Source organism: Epinephelus moara, chromosome 2 (assembly GCF_006386435.1).
Source record: "Epinephelus moara isolate mb chromosome 2, YSFRI_EMoa_1.0, whole genome shotgun sequence".
Classification (NCBI taxonomy): domain Eukaryota; kingdom Metazoa; phylum Chordata; class Actinopteri; order Perciformes; family Serranidae; genus Epinephelus; species Epinephelus moara.
In genome coordinates this window covers 33788538-33811112 of record NC_065507.1, presented here as the reverse complement: position 1 = coordinate 33811112, position 22575 = coordinate 33788538, and the positions used below count along the sequence as shown (strand labels likewise).

Genomic DNA, 22575 nt, shown 5'->3' with positions numbered 1-22575 from the left:
AGTGCTATCTGTGTAGATAGCATATTGTAGCAGCCCTGGGGCAGTGGTGACTGTGAATGAGTGGAGTCAGCTGTCAGTCAGTGTTGGAGCAGAGAGTGGGAGGGCGTCCCCGCTTGGTACAGTAAATGAGTATGTGTGTAGGAAGTGTGTGTGTTACGCTAGAAGAGTCAGAGGACGGAGTCTTTTACGTGCTACCCCCTGGAGTGTTACCGGAGTTTTTGGAGTGCTCAAATAAACGGGCCTTTTTCCCGAACGCAAGAACAGGATGTCGCGCAACCCCCCGTACAGCTTTCATAGGATGCCTTTGTCGGACGGCGAGATGCTGAAGTTGTGGCTAGTTGTGCTACAAATGGATGCTAACACTCCTGTCCAGACACTGCGCCTTGCAGACCATCGGGTCTGCAGTGCTCACTTCTCCCAAGATGACTACTGCCAGCCGAAGAAGAGAAGACATCCAATCCCGAAACACCTCTTCCTCAAGAAAACGGCTGTCCCACGAGTAGAGAGAGCTACAGACACAGTGGAGCAAAGCTCGTGACATCACACAGCCCAGAGGTAAGGGAAAGGCTAGTATGCTATTTACAGAGATAGCACTGGCGATCTGAACCGGTCAGTGGCAAAAAAACACACACTTCACACACACATACTCACTTACAGTACCGAGCGGGGACGCCCTCCCACTCTCTGCTCCAACACTGACTGACAGCTGACTCCACTCATTCACACTCACCACTGCCCCAGGGCCGCTACAATATGCTATCTACAGAGATAGCACTGGCCATCCGAACCGGTCAGTGGCGAAAAAAAGCACTTTTATACGGGACGCATTTGCCCCCATTACCGTTTTAGCTTGTTTCACGGCTCAATACTGAACCAATTTTAGAACGAGTGGTACCCATGAATAATACGCACACATACACATGGGGAAATAGAGCCCAGGTTGAAAAATACCTAAGTTGTCCTTTAAATCAAATGATAATTGTCACAGTGATATTTTCATTTTCATTGAAAAACATATCAATAAGATTATGATATGATATTTGCAGGGAAACCAAACAAAGATGTTTTCTTAAGTTGGTAGAATATGATGTGTAAGCCAGACATTTCTGCAGCACGACAACATCTAATCTAAAATAGTATTTTGACACACATTTTGCCTCTAACAAATATTGTACCCCCTGTGATTTGAAAATTGCATTAGGCCATATTCTGACAAATTCAGACAAAACAAGACAACCGAAGACATCCCCTTTGACTTCAGAAAATTGTAACGGACATTTTTCATTATTTTCTGACGTTCTGAACACACAATTAATGATAAATCAAGAAAATAATTTACAGGTTAATCAGTGAAAAAAATTATGTTTTGTTACAGCCATAGATTGTATTAAAAGATGGAGGACATGACAGCTCCCCAAAATTGAAGCGAAAAATTGAAGTGGGTGGGACATGTCCCAAACTAAAAACCCAAAGTACACATCATTTAAATTTTTCCCAAACATGGTTTCTGTCATTTAAGGTTGTTTTCATCACACTGCTGTGTGTTTAATGTTCATTTTTCTGATAAGTTTGGTTTTAATTGTTTATCTGATGCTATAAAACAGTGATTTTACATCATGATTGACAACTGTGTGAGCCAATCAGTGGGGCTGAATTCAGTGACGCTGCTTGCGATTAATTGGATGGCTGTATGCATGGGAAACTTGATACCGCAGAGATCGATACTGCGCAGATTCTGGCTCCGAATGAGCAAGATGGCAGCAGCCGTATGAGGGATATTTTTTCTGTACAGTGGGGTTAAGTGTAGATGCGTTGTCCATACTGCCTATGGTTGCAGCGCTACTTAAATTTCCTGACACATCAAATCAGCCTTGGACTTTGAGTATGAAGCAGAAGGAATAATCCAGTGGTCTTACCTTGGTTGAGCAGCAGAGCTGTAAAGAGGACAGAGGGGGAGGGGAAAAAAGAGCAGTAAGTGATAGTACACATTCAGGCTGACAGCAACATCTAATAACACATCAAACTCTACTTCACACATTCAGATGAAAGTACAAACACAAACTCACAGAACCAACTTAGAGTGAGTTCCTGTGTACATAACTTCACTGTACTATTTACCATTAATAAAAATCCTCTCCTCTTATCCCTCCATCTGACAGCTGCGAGTGTTTTTGTAATCTCTAAATTAGTTACACACTGTGGCGACGGCTGTCTGACTTCTAAGAAAATCTTCAGAAATTCAAATAAACACTTGTGTCTGTCTGTCTTTCTCTAGCTCTCTGTGTTTTTCTCTCTTTTCACATTACAAAGAATAAAGGAGGCGGCTGAGTCCTTGTGTTGTTGCAGTGACAGGTAATGGATGAATGGATGGATCCCTGAACGTGTGTGAGTCTTTGTGTCTAAGAACTTTATTGATCCCTGTGGGAGAAGTGGGTCACTGAGACAGCTAAAAAAACCAAAACAAAACAGAACAAACGACAAAATGAAACGAACAGGCTGCAGCAAAACTCAGAATACACAAACTAAAGCAGCACAAAGGTTTGCAGTAGTTTCTTTGTTAGCAGTGCTTTTCCAAATATGAACAAATAAACAGTGAAAGATCACAATGTTCCATACATACTAATTTAGTTAAAAAAACCCTACTGTTTACATTTAACAGCATCATTCATATTGTTTATATTCTATATTTAATGTGAATTAATTGATTTTTAAATTGTTTTTCCTGGCTCAAGGAACGTTTTACAAAAAATAAAACTTCCATGGATCAAATATTCACAACAGACTGACTTTGTTTACAGTTGGAGGTGTCCTGTCAACAGTTTTACAGGCGTCTCTTTTGTAAAGGTGGTCTATGGGGAAAATAGATTTTTTTTTTTTTTTTTTTTTTTTTGCTGTAATACCACCAATGGTAAATTAAAAATATTAAAATTAGAAGCAAGTCTGAGCTGCACTCCTGGGAGCATGGTAATCTGTGGGTGACAAACTGAGCCCTGTTTTTTTTATCCTGTATTTGTTGACATTTTGGCAAATTGTCATCATTGAAAGAATGCCAAATAAGTTATTGGCTAGCCTGTTCGTGTTGTTATCTACCCATGGATGTACAGACTAATATCCAAGGATTACTTTGATGCTGAAGAAAACTTTAAAATAAGAGTTTCTAAGACAAGTTATGGAGTTAAAAGGAGAGTCTATTTTCTATGATTTTTAATAAGAATTATATATATTTTTTTGTGAATAACAAGTTTAATGATTTCCTCTAAAAGTGTTTATGTGTATCTTGTCTGTGTGTCTGTGTCCAGGTGAACAGATCAAAAGGATTTTTAGTCTCGCGTGACCAGCCTCCCTTACTTCGGGATGGGAGTCTGGGGACATTCGTCTTTCGTTTTGTAATAGAAATGGACGGGGATATCCAGACCACATGACGGCGTTGCCATAGGTACGGCACCTGCGTTACATGTAACAGAGATGCAATATAGCTGAATCAAATGAAATCATTTCCATTTTAATCTCTTCTTGCGATGCACTGAACACTTCCTTTTCTGTTGTACTACGGACAACAATTCGGGGAACAGCATTTCCAGTGTAGGCGGGTGTAAGGCAAAGCTAATCAGCCATTGGTCGAGGAAGTATAGAAGTACACAGATTTGGATCCAGTCACATCACTGCCGCTGGGAGCCAGCGCTAGTTCTATTACAACTTTCCTATGGGAATGTCCACAGACGACAGAGTCCGCCAGCGTGCTGATGTCATCGGCGTCTGTGTAAGAAACTAAAGGATTTTACTCCTCTTGATCCGTTTGTCTTAAGTGTCTTTTGGTAAAACAAAACAATCACATCAAATATGTTAAAGAAAAACAAAAACAAACAACAAAAAAAAACCTACCTGAGATTCCTCTCTTAAGCCAGCGTGGCTCCTCCAACACAATGAAGAAGTTTTCATGTTTTTCATATTCTTCATCATCAATTATCCTCACCTGGAACGTCTGACTGCTCACACACACACACACACACACACACACATACACACAGAAACAAAAGAATTAACAACAAACTTTGTAATATTTTGCATTTCTGTAAACAAANCCCACACACACACACACACACACACACACACACACACACACACACACCTCCCTCTTGTTGTCTGATCGGGACCAGCTGCTGTGTAAATCACAGCAGAAGGAAGCAGGATGCAGAGAGAGACAGTATCAATAATTCAGTCACAGGTGGATAAAAAGATAAAAGGCCAGGACACTGTAGTATCTCCAATAATCTAAAATAGTCTTGAGATACTGCAGTACCAGATGCATTAACAATGTGTACGCACAAACACCATGCATACGCCTTTTTCCCCACACATAAACTGGTATTTATAAAGGAAGAATGTGTGCACCCCATGTATTCTTCAGTCCAGGCATACACATGGTTTTAGCTGAGATAGCTGCGACTGATGATAAAGTGGATCTTGAATATAAGTTGAGAGAGGGCTAAAACTGTTTGTAGACTGTTTGCTAATTTCACTTATTGTGTTATTATCTTTGCAGGCTGCACAGCGCTCTGTGTAATTTCAGAAGTGTGAGAACCTCACTGAGTGACACAATGGGTGAGGCTGCACTTTTTTTTAACCATATTTCTCATCGACAGGTCTAATGAATGGTGGAGGGACACAAGTATCAATATGCCAATAGATGTTTCAAGGTGTTTCTACATCCAATTATGGCAAACAATGGGTGTGGAACGGCTTGTGCATGTTCGCCCAGCACCACAATGATCCAGATTTATAAAACAGAATAAGGCATATGCATGGTTTTATAAATCTGACAAAAATAATAAATATGCACACTTCTGCTTTTGTGACTACACGCAGTTTTAGTTGTGAATCTATCCACAGGTTTATGCATCTGGCCCCGAGAACACGAGACTCTTTTATTTTTCTGCACCCATGTGTATGCAAAGTGTTTAGCTGGCTATTCATAAAAAAGGAGTGAAAGTATTAAAAGAAAAAGTGAGATATGATGAGGAACGACAGCTACATATTGGAGGAGAGAAAGTGAAGATGAAGCGATGATGACAAGACCTGTTAGTGTCTCTGAGGACCACCGGACTGAAATGAAAACCAGCTCACCGAGGACAGAGGAAAATCTACACTGACAATAGACACAGAGGGAACAATAGATAGAGAAAGAAAGATAAAGAGAGATAGAGGAAAAGGAAAGGAGAGATGGAGGGAAGGAAAAGGGGAGGAGGAAGAGATTTAAGAGGGGAGGGAGAAAATGAAGCATACAGGAGAGGAGAGAGGTGGGAGTAGACAAAACAGATTGAAGAGGTAAGCTACTGATAGAAAAAACAAAAGAGGAATGTATGAAGAAATATCTAGAAAGGAAAGGTGTGTACATAGGAGAAGGAGCAAGGGAAGATGGAAACAGAGGGAAAGGAGACCCACCAGAGCGAGGGGAAACTGATGGACAGTAAGTGAAAAATGAAAGGTGGAGAGACAGACAGATGTAGCCCATGGCCAGTTGCCCTGACTGGAGAGCAATGTGGCATGACAATGACAGAAATGAAGGAGGGAGATCATTAGATGAGGATGAGCAGACAGAAAGATAATAAAACAGCATGGCAGGAGAGTCACAGCCATGAGGACACTGCTGAAAGCTATAAACTGTGCTGACACGTCACAGGTCTCTCCAAAGTTCTGACATGAAAATTAATTCTATTTAATTAAATATTTCAGAGCCACTGGACCAGACCGACATCGCGTCATTAAGCACAAATCGCCAAGGCTGCATTTGAGGGAAAGAATGGCGCCGTCACATCAGGAAAGAATCAGGAAAATGTTAATTAGGTGTTGTATAGCAGGTTACCAAGACTTTACACTGAGATCTGAGGCAAATCAGATATGTGAATATTCAATGTCAGTGTGGTAAATCACTAAATGATGCGGGTGACAAATTACCACAGCACAGCAGCATCAGACTGTTGTCTCCAATCTCAATCTGAGCCTGTAGATCAAACTGTTGGATACTAACAGGCTGGTTATTTACCGACAACACTTAGCCCAACAATACCTGCTGATTCCATTAAATATGTAAAGATGTTCAGTTCAGATAAGCAACTGACGATCAGCCCTAATTTATTAAGGTACTGCAAACACTCAGGTTGAGGTAAGGTTGCAGCACAATTAAGCAATATCTCACAAGAGAGAGTGCTGCTGTACTAAGTATCAGCATGGCTGTGATTCAGCCCTAGGCTCGTGGCCCCCAGGCTGAGTGAAGAAGATATTCTCTATGCAAGATAGGCATGTTACAGGACTGAATGATGAAGCCAAAGCAGAGGTGCCGAAAACTGCAGTTCTTTGAATGGCTACATGAGGCTGGATCCAGAAGCCAGTCAGTATGGTCACTTTTGGCTCCAAAAGTCCAAGACGGTTATGGCCAAAGTGCTGAATTCAAGGCTTCAAAATGGAAGTCCACAAACAAATGGGTGATGTCACAGAAGATTCATCCATTATTTACAGGCTATGGTCACAACCAGGCATGACTACAGAGTAGGTGTTTGAAAAGCTCTCGGAGGTACTACAGGATAGAAAATGGGTTGGAGAAAAGGAAAGCCTGGCATCCTGGTCAAGACAAATTCAGCGTCTAAGCAAAGCAAGATGGATACGTACAGCAAGAAAACAAAAAACAAAACACAAGTGAAGCTTCTGGTTCCAGAAGTGGACTGGAGGTCAGAGACAGATGTGGTCTAACAGTTCCCAGCAGAGGTCCCTACTATCATTCTACATGACATGCTGTGGTCAAAAGGAGGGAGGTAAAAGTACTCTGGGCTAGCTGCAGAAGCATGAAGTGGAACTGCAGTCACAGCGATTTTTCCAGTGAAAGCTGGATCCGGAGGCTTGTTAGTGCCTCATCAGTAATCAAGCAGCAAGGCCACAAGTGGCAGAGAAGGCAGACAGACGAAGCCTGTGGCTGTAAATGAGGTGAAAAAGATGACAACACTGTCTGTCCAACAGCAGAAATGTTCAGGTATTTGGTCGGATGCTTTGACAAATATTCAGACATGCTGACAGGGCCATCATTAACCACCGGACGAACAATCTGGTATAAATTCCCCCATTAGAGCAGAGCTGAGGTGGTGCTGAGACTGGGAGAAATATTATATAGAGTTCTTCATGGTCACAAAAACACACTTTAGATCCATCCACTCAGCCAGTATTCATCACCAGCCCTGTCTCACCTAATCCAGGTCTCTGTCAGTCAATGAACCTGCCAGTCTACATCAGCTTAGAGCTGCTGGAATCACACAAGCAACAGTTGATTTTGACACGTGCTGCGCAAACATAAAACCAGGCCTCTGAAACAAAGAAACGCACCTGTGTCAAAGCCATTAAACAGATGCCTTATAAGTGTGTGTGTGTGTGTGTGTGTGTGTGTGTGTGTGTGTGTTTACAGTCAGCTCTCTGCATTGTCATTGATGTATTGTATACAAACCAACTAACCAAGTATACAAGGCTGGGATAGAGATGCATGCCAAAAAGAAAAGCCCACATTTCTGTTCGGAAGAAGAAACACACCTACTTTTAAAACCAACAGGTTTTTGGATATGTGCAAATATTGCAACAGCAACTATTTCAAGAAGGTGGTTGACAGGATGAAAAAGAGACTGTTCAGGTTCAACAAACCTGCCACTGGTGGAAAACTCTGAAAAAATTCTATTCTAATGCAAGGAAGCAAAATGGCACAGGCAGCTCCAGACATCCACCTTTCAATATTTTGACGTGACAGACAATGTTAGGGCATGGTAATCGGAATATGCACGGCTGCATGTAAACAGAAACATTAATGGAAAACTTATTGTCATTAGCTATGTAAACAACTTAGTAGGAATATTGTGTTTTTCGTAATAAGGACAAAAACTGGAATACTTTGTGCATGTAAATGAGTCATTGTCATGAAAATGTCAGTCTTTTATGCAGCTAATTAAGTGTATTACATTCACACAGTGATCACCCAGCAATTAGAAACCTGAACATTTCAAAACACAAACTTTCACTCTTCACAAGAAACTTGGAGAGGATTCAACACAAACATGCTGGGCTCCCCTTCAAGTCAGCCTTAATAAATAATGGATAGGGTTGCTGTCTTGCAAGCACACGGATGAAGAAGGAGAGCATGAAAAGGAAGACGGAGCTGAGAGAGGTGAAGAGGAGAGAAAAGGTGAGAATAAATAAAGGGAAAGGGGAGACGAGATGAGGAGGATGGAAGAGGAGTCAAGGGTGATGAGGAAAAAGATGAAGAGGGCAAAGAAGGTAACAAAAATTTCCCTCTGCTCCTTCTGTCTGTCTTAGTGCTGTTACTGTGATTTTTTTTAAGGATGAGGCAATGTTCAGCACATAAATCAGCAGCTCTCAAACACTGTAATCCCTCCTCACAGGCTTATACAGGGCAGAGGAAGTGACATACCATTGAGCAAGGCACTGAACTTACAACACAGCTGCTTTGTGATGAGCAGCAGAGTACAGAGGTTGTGCAGAGATTCTCCAAGACATGAATGTATGAAAATGTAAAACGTAAAAACTTTTTTGGATAAATAAATAAATAAATAAAGGATTGATTTGACTCACGTGGTCTGATCGTTGGTGAACTCCAGCTCTCCTCGGGCGTCCTCAAAGTCTTGCCCAGCCTTGGCGGTGCCTGACTCGGTGTGGTACGGCAGGATGACGGTGCCACGGGCACCTGAGTTGCGCACCACTGTCACTTCCATGGTGCCCACGCTCTCGCTCACCCGCACCATGCGCTCGCTGAACGTGAAGATGCCAGCGTGGTCATCATCCAGGATGGTCACTGTAGCAACCAGGGGCTCAACCAAGCGAGCTTTCGGGGCAGCACCCACTTCATCGCTCTCAAACATCCCTTCTGCGTCGCCAACACGCAGATTCAGCAGGCGCACAAAGAAATGCTCGTCCTCTTCGAATATGTCGTCGTCGATGATACCGACCTGGAGACACAGAGAAACAAGGTTGTTATCTTCAGACGTGAATGTTCAGAAGTTGAGAACTCTACTTTGATACCTGCTGTCAAATTTCTTAAATGTTTCTTAAAGATCAGCTGGAAAATGCAATGTCAAAAACTTAACAAAGACAGGACAGTTTTTCTGACACCATAACAAATTGACTTTTTGGAGATACATGTACAACAACACAACAAACATTTTATGATTTTATCAAATATGATGCATTGCTGTAGATTAAACTACCAAACACTATATAAAGGAGTTAAAATGAGCACAACCTTAAACATCTGCAGCATGACTACATGGGTTTTATTGAAGGTAAAGTAACTTCTACAAAGCAGCAACTGTAGCATGTACAACTAATATCGATACCTACAATTTAATGTGTGTTATGAGATGTATTCTCAATATATACACAGTTTGTTATGCAAGATCCCTTTAGTCAAGAAACGGAGCTTTGAAGGTGTTTTTTTTTAGTTGATATTAAATGTTTTCTCTATAAGAACCTACCAGAACAAAAGATCCAGACTTCAGTGATTATTATGTGAACTGCAGTTTAATTTTATGAATTTGAAGTGAACTGACATCAATCCTGGTCTAACTGCTTGTATTGAATATTGAGAGGAGGCGGGGCTGAGAGCATTTCCCTCAGCAGACACATAAACAGAGGCTCCAGTTACTTCTCTCATCTACAGGAGACTGTTAGCACTCCCAGATCACTTTAGGTTGGCATTATAATCCAATGAGCCAGACCACGTGCTGCCATGTGTTCAGATGTCAACATGTTCTCGATGGAGTGGGCCACAATGCAACATGAAGAAATGAAGAAGGGGAAAATGTGATCCCTTTTTGCAACAGAATTTAAATTCCTGGAAAATGTTTCAACAATCATGTCACTACAGTGAGGACGAAAAGTGTTTTAATAAACCTGCAACCAACCACTGCTGACAGAGGCTGCCTCTGTAGACAAAGATGCTGAATGCAGGTCAGAGTCAGTGTGGAACTTTCCTCTTCCACAAGTGTGGGTAATAATAATCTGCAGAAAATAACAGCTGGAGCGTTTCATTGTCAACATCCATTGATGCTCACTTCTGTTGGGACTTTTGTGTTAGTGTTGTCTGTTAATGTGCTTGTATTTTTACAGTCTACAAAAGGTTTTGGATGCGCAGTTCATCCGAAAAAATCTCAGCCACAATAGTATTCTATTCTCTTCTATTCTATTATTTTCTTTCTACCTGGGGACCTCTGGTAACGTGTGATAATTAAGAGGGCTGTCTATGATCTTAATCCCCATGCAAATCTGCCATGTTCGTAATTTGTCAAGTAAAAATTCCTCCACAAATAATTCACCAAACACAGGGGTCACGTAGCAATATCAGTTTACATTTAGTTTTTCTGTTTTCTCTGTGCCTCGTTTCTGCTTCTTTCCTAGTCACGAATTACAGAAGCTGTGTTGGCAACTATAAATTAAAGTCTTGACAGTTTTTTGGGTGCAGGAGGCTCACTTCACAATGTTGAGATCCATTTGCAGAAAAGTGAGCTCAAATCAATCAGAGGAGTGAAATCTTAAAAGATGATGAAATGGATGATGTGACAGTGTGTGGCATGGTTGGTGTAGTTTGTTTACGCCACATTTAGAAGAGAAAAGGAGGTTATCGCTGTCATCCCTGCCAGTGGTGCTGTGTAGTGTTTCTATGTTAGGTTTTGCTGAGTTACAAACAACTGCGCATCATATCCAGGGGATAATGTCAGGAAATTGGAGTAAAGTACAAACTTTGCTTATCCCATGCGAATGCACCACATGAAATGTTTGTGTGTGTGTGTATGTGTGTGCTTGCTTTCTGGAACTAGGTACAAAAGAATTTCACCACGCCTTGTACTGTGTGACAAATAAACGTGATTTCATTTTATTTGATCACAGCCACTCTGAGTCATTTAAATTTCCAGGAGACCAGTGAGCTAAGAAATACTGTACACTGAAATACTTTGATGATCAGTGCAACAGACACTCACACAGATGTACACAGTATTTTTAGACTTGAATAACTGGCAGCACTGTTATAATCTTGCAGCACTTTCATTTCATCACTGTGTTGCAAATTAGATTCATTAACATAACAATGAATGGCTGTCTCCTTTTTTATCTATACTATAATATTATTATTCTTGGTTACAACAAAGAGTGCTGACATTGTGGGGCTTGATTGGTTCTGTCACCCTGATCTGGTTTGGTTTAATCAGTGGAGAATCACACAGTGGAACTGAGTGAGACTTTCAGGATAAATTGGCTTCCCTGCTGCTCATTTCTGGCATCGTGATCGATGAAATCCACTGGTACGCTGCTGAAATGGATGACACTGACCTTTGTAATGTACTCACTAAGTGTTTCTCCATCCATTCACTCATGGTAGATGAGCCTATTTATACTGTGTTTCTTTTTTTTTTTTACATCCAGCCCTCCCTCTGCTTCTTTTATGTGATTCAGCTCTTGCATCACTCTCGTCTCACTCAGCAGCTCTGACTCTACTTTTGATCTTTCATCAAACTTTCAATCTGAGGAGAGATTACCCGGCAGTCTTTACCTCGTGCAATCATCCTATATGCTTTTCATTCACACAGCATAGCGCACTTTAAAAAAAAGTAATATTGTAGGTTTCTTCATGTCAGATTGCAGAAAAAAGGAGAATGGGAACATCTGTAATAAATGAGTGAACTTCAGAGCAGCCCACTTGGACCGATCATATAAATTTGTACCCTCTTTTCAGATTAGACTCAAAATGATACGTTGCAGTCAATAGTGCTAATCATTTGAAGCACCAAAGGGTTTTTGATGGTACTTCTCCTAAATTTTAGTAAGATTCCTTTATTGATCATTCTTTGAAGAATATTACATTTAATCTAGAGTAGACAGGTACTCAGTGAATCCAACTCACAAGATCATAGCGGATCCCCTGCACCCTGCATGGTCTGAATGTGCACTATTACCTTCAGGGAGGAGGCATAGCGTGCCTAGGATGCAGACTCACAGAGACATCACATAGCATTCAGCTGCTTAACAACTCTGACCAAGTCCTTCATCAATATCATAATGATGATGTTTTTTTTTTTCTTTATTGTTTTATGATGTTTTTGTGATTCTTATTTTTTTGTTTTATGTTGTAGTTGATGTGTTTTTGATACTTTGTTTAAGCTTAATTCTGCAAATTTTGCAAAGTAAATTCCTCTCGTGGCAAAAAGTTTTATTCATTCAGGAATCTAAAAAAGACAAAGACAAACAAATACACCCTCCTCCCACCAGATGATCACGGGCATACACAAGCGCTTCATACAGTAACCCAGTGTTTCCCATACATTGATTTATTTGATCTTATTTCATTGTAGAGTTGCACATAGCGTATTCACTCAGACCCTCTTTGCCCCGATCTCTCTGTTTATCAGCCCACAAATAAAACAATAATTAGCTGCTCGCCACCCCACTGTCTCTCCACCTCGCTCCCTGCTGCTGTGGACTGCTTTTGCAGGGAGGACAGTGGGCAGCTGCTCAGGAAATGGACCTTGAGTTAGTGGCTGTAGCCACTCAAATTCAGCCAGCGCAAACCCCATAGTGCAGGGTATCACTGCGAGCTGGTGGCCAGCAGCAGCGCCAGGTCTAACCTGTGTAACAGTAGCCCGAGAATGTTAACTGATCTGGCATGGACTCAGGGCTGTCCTTTCCCCTGGAGCAGGGGTTTGCGCTGGCTGGATGTGTGTTGCTGCGGACACAGACTGCTGGTCTGTTTCCAGAGCTGCTGCTGTTCTCCTCCTGGTGAGGTGGTCTGTAGCAGCAGGAAGAGTAGAGTGTGGATACCCAACCCGAGCCCGATGGGCCAGGTTTGGATAATAAATCTTAGGGTCAGGTTCAGCCCACTTGACATGCTGCTGTGTTGTGCTATGGCCTATTCAAGTGTTGGAATTTGTTATTTACGTGACAATGCCTGAATGCAACACAGGCCAATAGTTATATTTCAGGCAGGAGGCGATAAATATTCAGACCGTACTAATAAAAATGGAGGATGCTAGACAAAACTTGCTATAAAGAAAGTTTAAAACTGTCGAAAACCATGCAGAGAAACCAGCGGTATGGATGCATTTTGATTTAGTCGTCAATGCAGGTGATAACAAAGCAGTTGGTTTTGTTTGTGCTGTGATGCGCTGCTGTGTGTGTAACAGCAGCCTTTTGATGGTCATTTACACACTGTCCATCTGTGATTACGGTAAACAGACAAGTGAAACCATGAAAACAATAACTGTCAGGTATCAAACTGCTTTTAAAAATCACAAAGGCTGTCGGGTTCGGGCCGAGCTCAGTTATAATTGTCTCGGACTCAGGTCAGGTTCTGTCAGGAAAATGCGGCCTGAACGCACTCTTAAACGTGAACTTGAAGCTGCAGCTGTCGGGCCTTTGGCTCCGATTAGCACAAGGCTAATATATTAGCAACATTTTCACTCATTTCTGAAACACTACGCTGATATTGACACATATTGTGTCGTTAATTGTCACATTCTCTTTTTGATAAGTCCGTCTTTCTTTTTTTGGGTTGCTCTGCAGTGTAGGCAGTTGTTGCCAATGCTGGAGTAGCAATTTTCTCTGCAGGAATCTCCGCCATTGAACCAGGCTTTCACTGCCTGAAGGGACACGCGTGTGCGTCTGCTTGGATTGTGCAGATGCTTGCATCTGATTGGCTAAATTCTCTCGTCACAAGCTAGATTTTCTAAAGCCTGAAAACAAAGCCAAGATGAGGTGCAGAAGTCTAGTGTTCTCTCAGTCCTCTTAAATTACAATATGCTCAAAGTTTATTATGGAATTTTTGCCCGCTGATGCCAAAATGAAACAGCCTACCCTATCTTTAACTGCTTCCTGTTTGAATTAATAGAAACAAACAACATGCTAATCAGTGTTTAAATGGAAAGATTTATGGCAGCTATTACATTATCAATCTCATGGTAAACTGTAAGGGGAGAGACGGAAGGGGAAAGCTGCCCTCTGTGTTTTATACCCGCGGGGAGCTTTCTGGTTCACACAGTTAAGTACTAGCTAACGAAGTAGCAGCAGAGATTAGTAGTAGTTTGTTTAGTAACAGCAGTATTTTTCTTCTCCTCTCCTTCAACCTCTACATCTGTCTCTCCTCACCTTTCTCTGTCTCTCCTGCTGGGACTCTCATTATTCAACCCCTCTCCCTCCTCGCTCTGATCTCCTCGGATATCTTTCCACATTTTACAGCCTCACTGCAGGTTGCATGCTTGCAGCATGTTTATGCAGCTCCATAAAGAACTGGTCTCAGTCCAGAGCTCCTCCAGCACCACATTTGGTTAGCTGGTAACTTAGTGTGTGTGAAGCTGGCTTCTGTGTTTGAGAGGCTGCCTGAGGTAAAAATGTATCAGCTTTATCTCCAGTATTTCAGCAAAGACAACTTTGAGCTCAGAGCTTTCGGGATGAACTGACAGATATCCTGTTTCATTATGTATATGATAGTCTGCTTCTTCAATTTCCCCACAAGGATCATTAAAGTTTTATCTTATCTCCAAAAAACTTGACTTATTTCTTAGCAGTGCGCTCCCCTTACCGTCAGATTAAACCCAAACCTGACATTGTGAAGGGCAGCGGAGAAGCAGGACTTTAAAAGTGTGTTTGGGTTGAGTCACACACTGAACAGGTTTTACAAAGACAGAGCAAAAGACAGAATATGGATATGTTATATAATCAATCTTTAAAACAAAAGAAAAAGTAGGTAGTCCGAATCAATAATTATCTGAAAAGATCAAATATTTATGTAAATCTCCTCTTTTACAAGCTCTGCTGTCACAACTGAATACAGACCAGACAAAAAACTATATTAACTAATATAATATTGAGACTAATTTGCAACAGCACATTTGCTGTGTGATAAACTTGGTTCCAGCTGAATTACAATCCTTAACAACATAATTAACTCGTTTAATAAGCTAATCTGCCAAGTCCCAAATGTTGATGCTGAACTTATCTGTAAAACATTCACTGACATTGTTTTCATTTAATTTCCTACAATATCTGCTTATGCAATAAGGTTTCCACTAATGTGACGATTATTTTCTCAATTAATTATTTGGTCTAGTCAGTCAGAAAATAGTGAAACAGAAAAATAGCTATTACAATTTCCAAAAGCTGAAAGTTTTCCAAATGTCTTGTTTTATGTGACCGACAGTGCAAAGAGAATAATATTCAAATGATGTAAAACAGAGAAACACAGCGAATCTCCCGGGGCTTCAACTCTGAACATTTTCTCAAAAGCCTCAAATTTTAAAATACATTCAGCTTTGTGTCATTTGGGTAATACCATATGCCCATATTGTGTATTTTATTATACTGTTCCCTAAAGGAATCTGATATAATGGAGTTCAAGTTATTCTGCTGGCCTAATGTTCCCCACATTTACTTTGCATTGTTTGAAATTAGAGCACCCCGATTATTATGGGATGGGTTCAAGTGCAGTAAATTTGTCAGCTAATTATTCATTTTGTGAACTCCTCTCCAGCAGAGTATAACAATCTGAGTGAAAATGAGTCATCCTAAACATTTCCTGTGTTGATGACCAGTACAGGATCAGGTCTTGTCTTTTAGGTGGTTTGTGGTGGTTTTAGTGCCCAGTGTTAAAATGTGTCTGTCTAGTCCCACTGTGTCTAAATATCATCTCTCTCTTCTTCCTCGTCTCCCACTCCTCTTCACTCACCTTAATCTCTTTGTGAGTCTCTCCAGGTTTGAACACCAGTGTTCCTTCGCTGTACTCGTAATCCGACCCAGCGTTGGCTGAACCGTCCTCTGTCCTGTAGTCCACATAGAAGGTGTTCTCTCCCAGACCGCCTAAACAGCAGGAATAACACAGAATAATGCTGGATATACAACAATTCATCATCATCCTTCATTAAAATGTATCGGACATTATGCGTCTCTGTATAAAAACTTAACACAAACAAGCTGTAATGTTTACAGCTCAGTTATGACGAGATTGTTCTGCACTGAGCACATTATAAAACCCTGTCGAATTTTATTGATCCTGATAAAACTCTAAAGTAAATCTAAAGTAAATGTGCTTCTCATTATCATAATAAAGTTGTTGCTGGAAGTTTCCTTTGTGACGGACTGTAGATAAACTGTAGTTCAAATTAGACCTAATGAGACTTTACTTTTAAAACACAAATAAAGTAGCAGTGTCCATCCCTGTGGTGGAAACGGTGAAGCAGTCTTTAATTCAGTGGTGGAGAGTACAGTATTTTTTAAGCTACTTATGCTTTCCATTTTCTCCTACTTTATACTTAAACTCCACTCCACAGTTCATAGGGAAGTACACTTTTTACTCCACTACATTCATCTGGCAGATAGCTTCTCGTTATTTTTCCTGTTTAAGATTTTTTCCAAACTTCTTAGGAAATAAACTTAGAAAATCCAAAACCTGATACATGTATGACGTGTTCTTATGTTATAGATAAAACTACCCTACAATTAATACAGTGATTTAAGTAGTACTTATGATTTTTAATTGCAGGACTTTTACTTATATTTAAAAGTCCAGTGTGTAGGAACTAGAGGATATATTGGCAGAAGTGGAACATAATATAATAAGTTTTCTTTAGTGTATAATTAACTGAATTCACCATCTGCCTGCTTAACTACCATGGGTTCTAAAGCCTTAAGCCGTTCTGCTTCTCTCTGAACTCTCTTTCCACTTTTAAATCCTGTCTGAAAACACACCTTTTCAAGCTGGCGTAATGGAGACACACATATGGTGACCTGCACTGATGATGACTTTACGATGATGATTTTATTCCAAGTATTTTCATAATCTATGGATACATTTTTTACTGTGTCTTGTAAGGTATCCCTGAGTGCTCTAAAAGGTGCCTATAAATAAAATGCATTGTGTTTTTGTTACCTTAAAATGACCCGTTTATGTCTACACAGGAAACAGATCCTCATCCACAGAGTCTGCCATATTGCACCACCGTGTTTCTACAGTAGCCCAGAACAGACAAACCAAACACTGGCTCTAGATGGGGCCATATGCCTTTTTGTGTTGGCCTCTCCTCAACAAGCAGCAGTGGAAAAACATGATTTTTTAACGTGAAACCACTGTGTTTATATGTTTATAGCATTTAGACTGACTGCCTCACACCCTGCCAAGATGACAGTGACAATCTGTGGTATCCCTGATCCTGGGATACCATTCAAAAATCAAAATTTGTTAGTTGAACAGAATTTCTTTCTTTATTTATTTACTTAAGTTTGCTATGGCTGCTTGGCCTGCATTATGAAGATATACAAGGTGGCTGGACACAGAAAAATGTGTGGCAGCTAATGCGATGTCTCCAGTGCTCTCTGTGCACACACAGTCATGTTTGCTGCAGCAATTTTACACACACATCAATATGAAAACTAAAAGCATACTAAGTGATACATATTTACGGTATTGTAAGATATTATTGAAAACTGCTGATGCTCTGTTTCGCAATTATTTAATGCTATTTGATGTGTGCAATCCAACAGCTGCAGTGCGCTCCACAGCTGACCACAAGTGAATGATGGTGGTGAGACAGCGCTGATGAATACTGAGCAGAATTTGATTTGACATTTGACCTGGCTTATAATTTTTATAACTGTAAGGTGTTTATGGAAAGGTTAAGGCTCACTAGCACAAATAAAACTGCTGGACTGAATATTAATAAATAAAAAATAAAGTGGATCTGTAAGTACTGTGTGATATGAAGTGAAATTAAATGTGTGAGAGGCATCATTATAGGCAGAATGATTCCTCTCACATTTACTTTCCACAATCTGGCTTCAATTCATCCCCTCACCATCTGCTTCCCCAATTTCCCCTGCCTCAAAAATGTCTGTGTGCATGGGTCAGAGTTTCTGTAGAGGTGTGCTCATTCTCCCGTCAAGTTTGTTTTTATAGATCACAACTTTGCTGTAAATGAGACTCCTGGTTTGTTTGTTTTGGAGAGGAAGACACTTCTGTGGATGATTCGGTTTCTGGTAAAAATCTCCTGAACAATGAACAGTGAAGGAATCCTAACAGGGAGCCCATGCTTGGCATACGGGAGACGTTTCAGGTGGTTTCATTTGCAATCCTCACTGCTAAATATCACTAAACTACACACTGCTCCTTTAAAGGAGAAGTGTGGTGTGTGTTAAAATGAGTAACCACACATCAGTTATGGCTTCAAGTTCAGATTGCAGAAAATGATCTGATGAGCTCAGAGAATAAAACCTGAACAGATCAATGCTGGATAGAAATTTAATTCAAATGTAAGCATTTATGTTAAAGCACAGAAACCAGTCTCAGCCTATTTTAACTTATTTGTATGAACTCAATATTAACTTATTTCTTTCAGTACCTTGGCAGACTACAGTCAGTGTGAGAGTGCCACAGTTCTCCATGCACTGACTGTGGGCGCTTTCGAATGAGATGCGGCTGCATATCCCCATGTCCTCTTCCTCTGGTGCTTCCTCGTCAGTTACAGCTGTGCGGCGAGCGTGGTCGGCTGCGTGCTTCTTCAGGACGTTTCCAGCTCCGATCATCATTCGAGTTGCCTTGACGGAGACAGACAGGGGGAGGCATTAAGAAACAGAAAGTACCTAATTTCCTTCACATCTGACATCAAGAAACAGGCAGGAATTTCCTCAATGTAATGTGTTTCCAGTGATGGAGGAAGTGTTTAGCTCCTTTAATTAAGCAGAAGTACTTATACCACACTGCAAAATACTCTTCTACACTACACAAGTCCTACATTGAAAATGTTACTCAAGTATAAGTATGTAAGTATAATCAGGAACACGTAGTTCAAGCATTAAAGATATAAAAATGTCCCCTGTGACTACTATCTTTATCATTAGATTATTATATGTAATGCATTAATGTGAAAGAGGGTCTTACTAATTTTACTTCTGATAAAAAAAACTCTGAGATTATAAAGTCATACATTTGTCAGAAAATAATTCAGATATTCTCTGAGTTTAAAGTCACAAATTTACAAGAGAAAAACTCATATGTATTTTCTAATTAATTAATTTATTTGTCAAGGAACAGTTGCTTCACTTTGCAAGGCTAGATCAACCTCATCCCACCACAAACACCGTCACGGTCACACTTTATTTTACCGTACACTAATAAGATATAATAAGCTGTACTTTGTATTAAATTAGACCAACAATGTGTTTATTTATGTAAGATATTTATCTGTATTCATTACGTTTATATTTGGGTGTGTAAACTCCCCTTTACCCACTTCTCTCCTCATTCAGCGGGAGAAGTGAACGTGAGCACAGATGATGAGCGATTCTTTTGCCCCAAAGTCACTGAGGTAAATATTGGACCCATTTTTCACAAGCTCCAACTCCTCTAAACATCCTGGCACTGAAGTGGAATTTTTCCGACTCACAGATCAGGAGAAAATTAACATTATTCCAGACCTGTCTCTGTCTCAGTAACACACAACAGATGATGTGATCTTGTATTCAGTTGATAACAAATATTAAGCTAGCAGATGCATAATAAGGAACATACATTAAATATGTACTGTAAATATTGTAAATGTTTTGAATATGCTTTGATCCATTCACACCACCTTCAAAACACTTCAAAATGAGGCAGGAGAGGCAGGGGAGAAACCATCATGGCCACTTAGGAGCCAGGAAGTGTATGCAATTGGTGCAACTTGTGATGAGTTATTTTTTGTTAGAGAGCAGCTTTGGTTTGTGCACGACACAGACACATTTTAATTTCATTACAGTTATCTTAGCATGAATCTTATATAATACTCCTCAATTAAAACATAATTTTGCTATGATTGAGTCGCAAATCAATTCACGTTATTTGTTCATTCACAGGCAAACGAACAGCCCATTGTCCCCGCTGTGACACGCATTTTATTTATTCAACTTGTGTACTAATATATACAAATCTGTGCATCAATTAGTCATTTTGTCTATTAACCAAAGATCTAGTAGCTTCCACCGGTCAAGTTTTTTCTAGCAAATATGTAACTTAAATCCCCCACAAATTTATGACTTTATAATCTCAGAGAATATTATTATTGTTTTGTACATCTGTGAGTTTTTTCTTGTTAATTTACTACATTAATCTCAGATTATATCTCAGTTTTTATCTTGTAATTTTACAATTTCAATTTGCTCCATATTATTACTATTATTATTATTATTATTATTATTAGTAGTAGTAGTAGTAGTAGTAGTAGTATCATTATTATTATTATCATTATTACTTACAATAGCCCTAAGTAAAAAGTGGTTGAAATGAAAAGTAACTAAAAGCATTGTACTTGGGTAAATGTACTTTTCCCTACTGGATTAAAGACACAGCAAAAGTAGAAAGCTGCATGAGAAGATAAGACTCAAGTAAAGTACAAGTACCTTGAATTTCTACCTTAGCTTAACCTGGGGTGACAGGGTGTTTTCAGTTGATGCTCCCTCTCTGTGGAATTCACTACCACACCACATAAAAATATCCCACATTGTCACCTTTCAAAAAGGCCCTTAAAACCCACCTTGTCAGACTTGCCAACCCCAGATATCCCCCTCTCCCCTAATGTTTCATTTCCCCAGTTGACTCTACTCACTGATGTATTCTTCTTCTTCTTAAGCTCTTGAGTAAATGTACTCAGTTACATTCCAACACTGTTTGTGATTATTGCATATGGGGAAAACAACAGTTACAGTTGTTGTTGAAACTTTGATTCATGCTCATAAACTATTTGTATTTTCATCATGAGCTGAGTCTGAAATGAGCTGCAAAAACTCAGCTGAAGAAGGCCTTGAACTACTTTGTAGACAACCTTGTGTGTTCACTTCAGGGACTGTTTATGAATAGTGTGTGTGTGTGTGCGTGTGCGTGTGCGTGTGTGTGTTACCTGTATACGATAGAAAGCTCTGCTCTTCTGTTGGTGCAGCAGTGCGTAGTAGTTGGCCAGCTCCACCAGCTGGTCCAGCTCCTTGTCAGGATATTTCTGCTTCAGCTCCTTCAGGATACGAATCACCTGGAGGAGGGCCGAGAGGACATGCTCATGATTAAAATATCGAAACCACACACACTGACAGCACGCATGGCTGTTCATACAAACACTGAGTGTTGAACTTTCTGTCTCTTTAGCTAGGGGAGGAAGACTGGAGGAAATTATGCTTCAGCTTCCAGCTCAACAAAAACTTTCTGTAATGCTTTCAAACTTTCAAAAGGCTAATCCTATTGGCTAATAACCGCTAATTATTTTTATGTGTTGAGTGATGGCTTGGTTTGATGTGTGGGCTGATAAAAAAAATGCTGTTTCCAAAAGGTTAGGATGCAGAGAGCCAACTGGATAAAAGCAAAAAAAAAAATCTCTTAAATTTTGAAAAATAAAATGATAAGCTGACCTACCAGAAGATTTAGGCCAAGGTTTAGCTGCATCCAAAAAATTCAAGGTTGACTCAGAAAATATAAGTTCAGATACTGCAGATGGTCAATCAATTAAAAGCTAAAAGTTTTAGCATCTAAAAGGGCAACAATTTGAACATTTGTTCATGTTCAGAGTTTAGGTTGTTCATGGTAGCTATCACGTTAAAAACTTGCATGTGTTGGAAAGGGTTCTTTTCAATATCAACACTTGTGTTCTCTGGTGCATAATGTTGTACACTGTCAAACCATAATTAAGCACGGTAGATGGGTTGCTTACCTTTTGTTCAACCAATATCAGACTGTTGTCAAATAACCACAGGCCCTCAGTGCTCATGTGCGCTTCAAACATGTTGACTTGATGAATTATTCTACACAGTTTCCTCTGCACATCAACAGGCATGTTGGAAACCAAATGCACTGAAAACAGTTCACAGAGCTTCACAAAAAATTGTGAAATTTCTTTAAACTTCTTGCTCCACTTATAATTCTCTCAGGGCCATCTGTTCCTGTCAGTCTTTACCTGCTGAATCCATCCTAAACATCAGTTAATTGGGGTAACAGCTGTGCATCATCTTTTTTTAAACAAGACTGGCCAAAAGTTTAAAACTAATTTTCATCTTACATCCCAGACAACAATGATAAGTTTCCTCTGTGGAAAACTTTATGCAGGGTTCCCAAACTGTCGTTGCTTCATGATGGGGAGAGCTGAATGTAATAAGCCACGACTGTCACACAATAATAATGCCTTCTTTCTGTCACAGGTGCACCAAGGGAGCCTGGCCACAAAATTACCACAAGTGTGTTTGGCACTTCCCCGGCGTACTTGGCAGCACCTGACTGTGATCTGGCCATGCTGATTGATTCATGATAATAGAGTCAGTGGTGCCTTCTTGTGTGCAAAGAAAGTCTTGTTGTCCCCCTTGTTTTGGCATCAGTGGTACCCAACATGAGTGAAATGCTAAGATCTGAAGATGTGTCTGACTTCCGCAACAAAAGTCAGATTTTTTTTTTTATATTCTGTGGTTGAAAACTGGATGACTTCACCTGGCAAGACTGGATTTAACATTTTGAGTGAGCGGGCGGATGATATCTGTGTAGTT

General features: G+C 40.1%; 1 protein-coding gene across 1 annotated transcript in view; it reads right to left on the bottom strand.

Annotated features, from left to right (window-relative positions):
* Window positions 1-22575, bottom strand: part of LOC126407023 (sodium/calcium exchanger 2-like) — a 40426-nt gene that overhangs the window by 5972 nt on the left and 11879 nt on the right. The window contains exons 6-11 of the mRNA XM_050071679.1: window positions 20955-21080; window positions 18423-18618; window positions 15758-15888; window positions 8623-8996; window positions 3883-3986; window positions 1917-1934 (exon numbers count right to left, since the gene is read on the bottom strand). Coding sequence (XP_049927636.1) covers window positions 1917-1934; window positions 3883-3986; window positions 8623-8996; window positions 15758-15888; window positions 18423-18618; window positions 20955-21080 — 949 coding nt within the window. The remainder of the gene's footprint in view (window positions 1-1916; window positions 1935-3882; window positions 3987-8622; window positions 8997-15757; window positions 15889-18422; window positions 18619-20954; window positions 21081-22575) is intronic.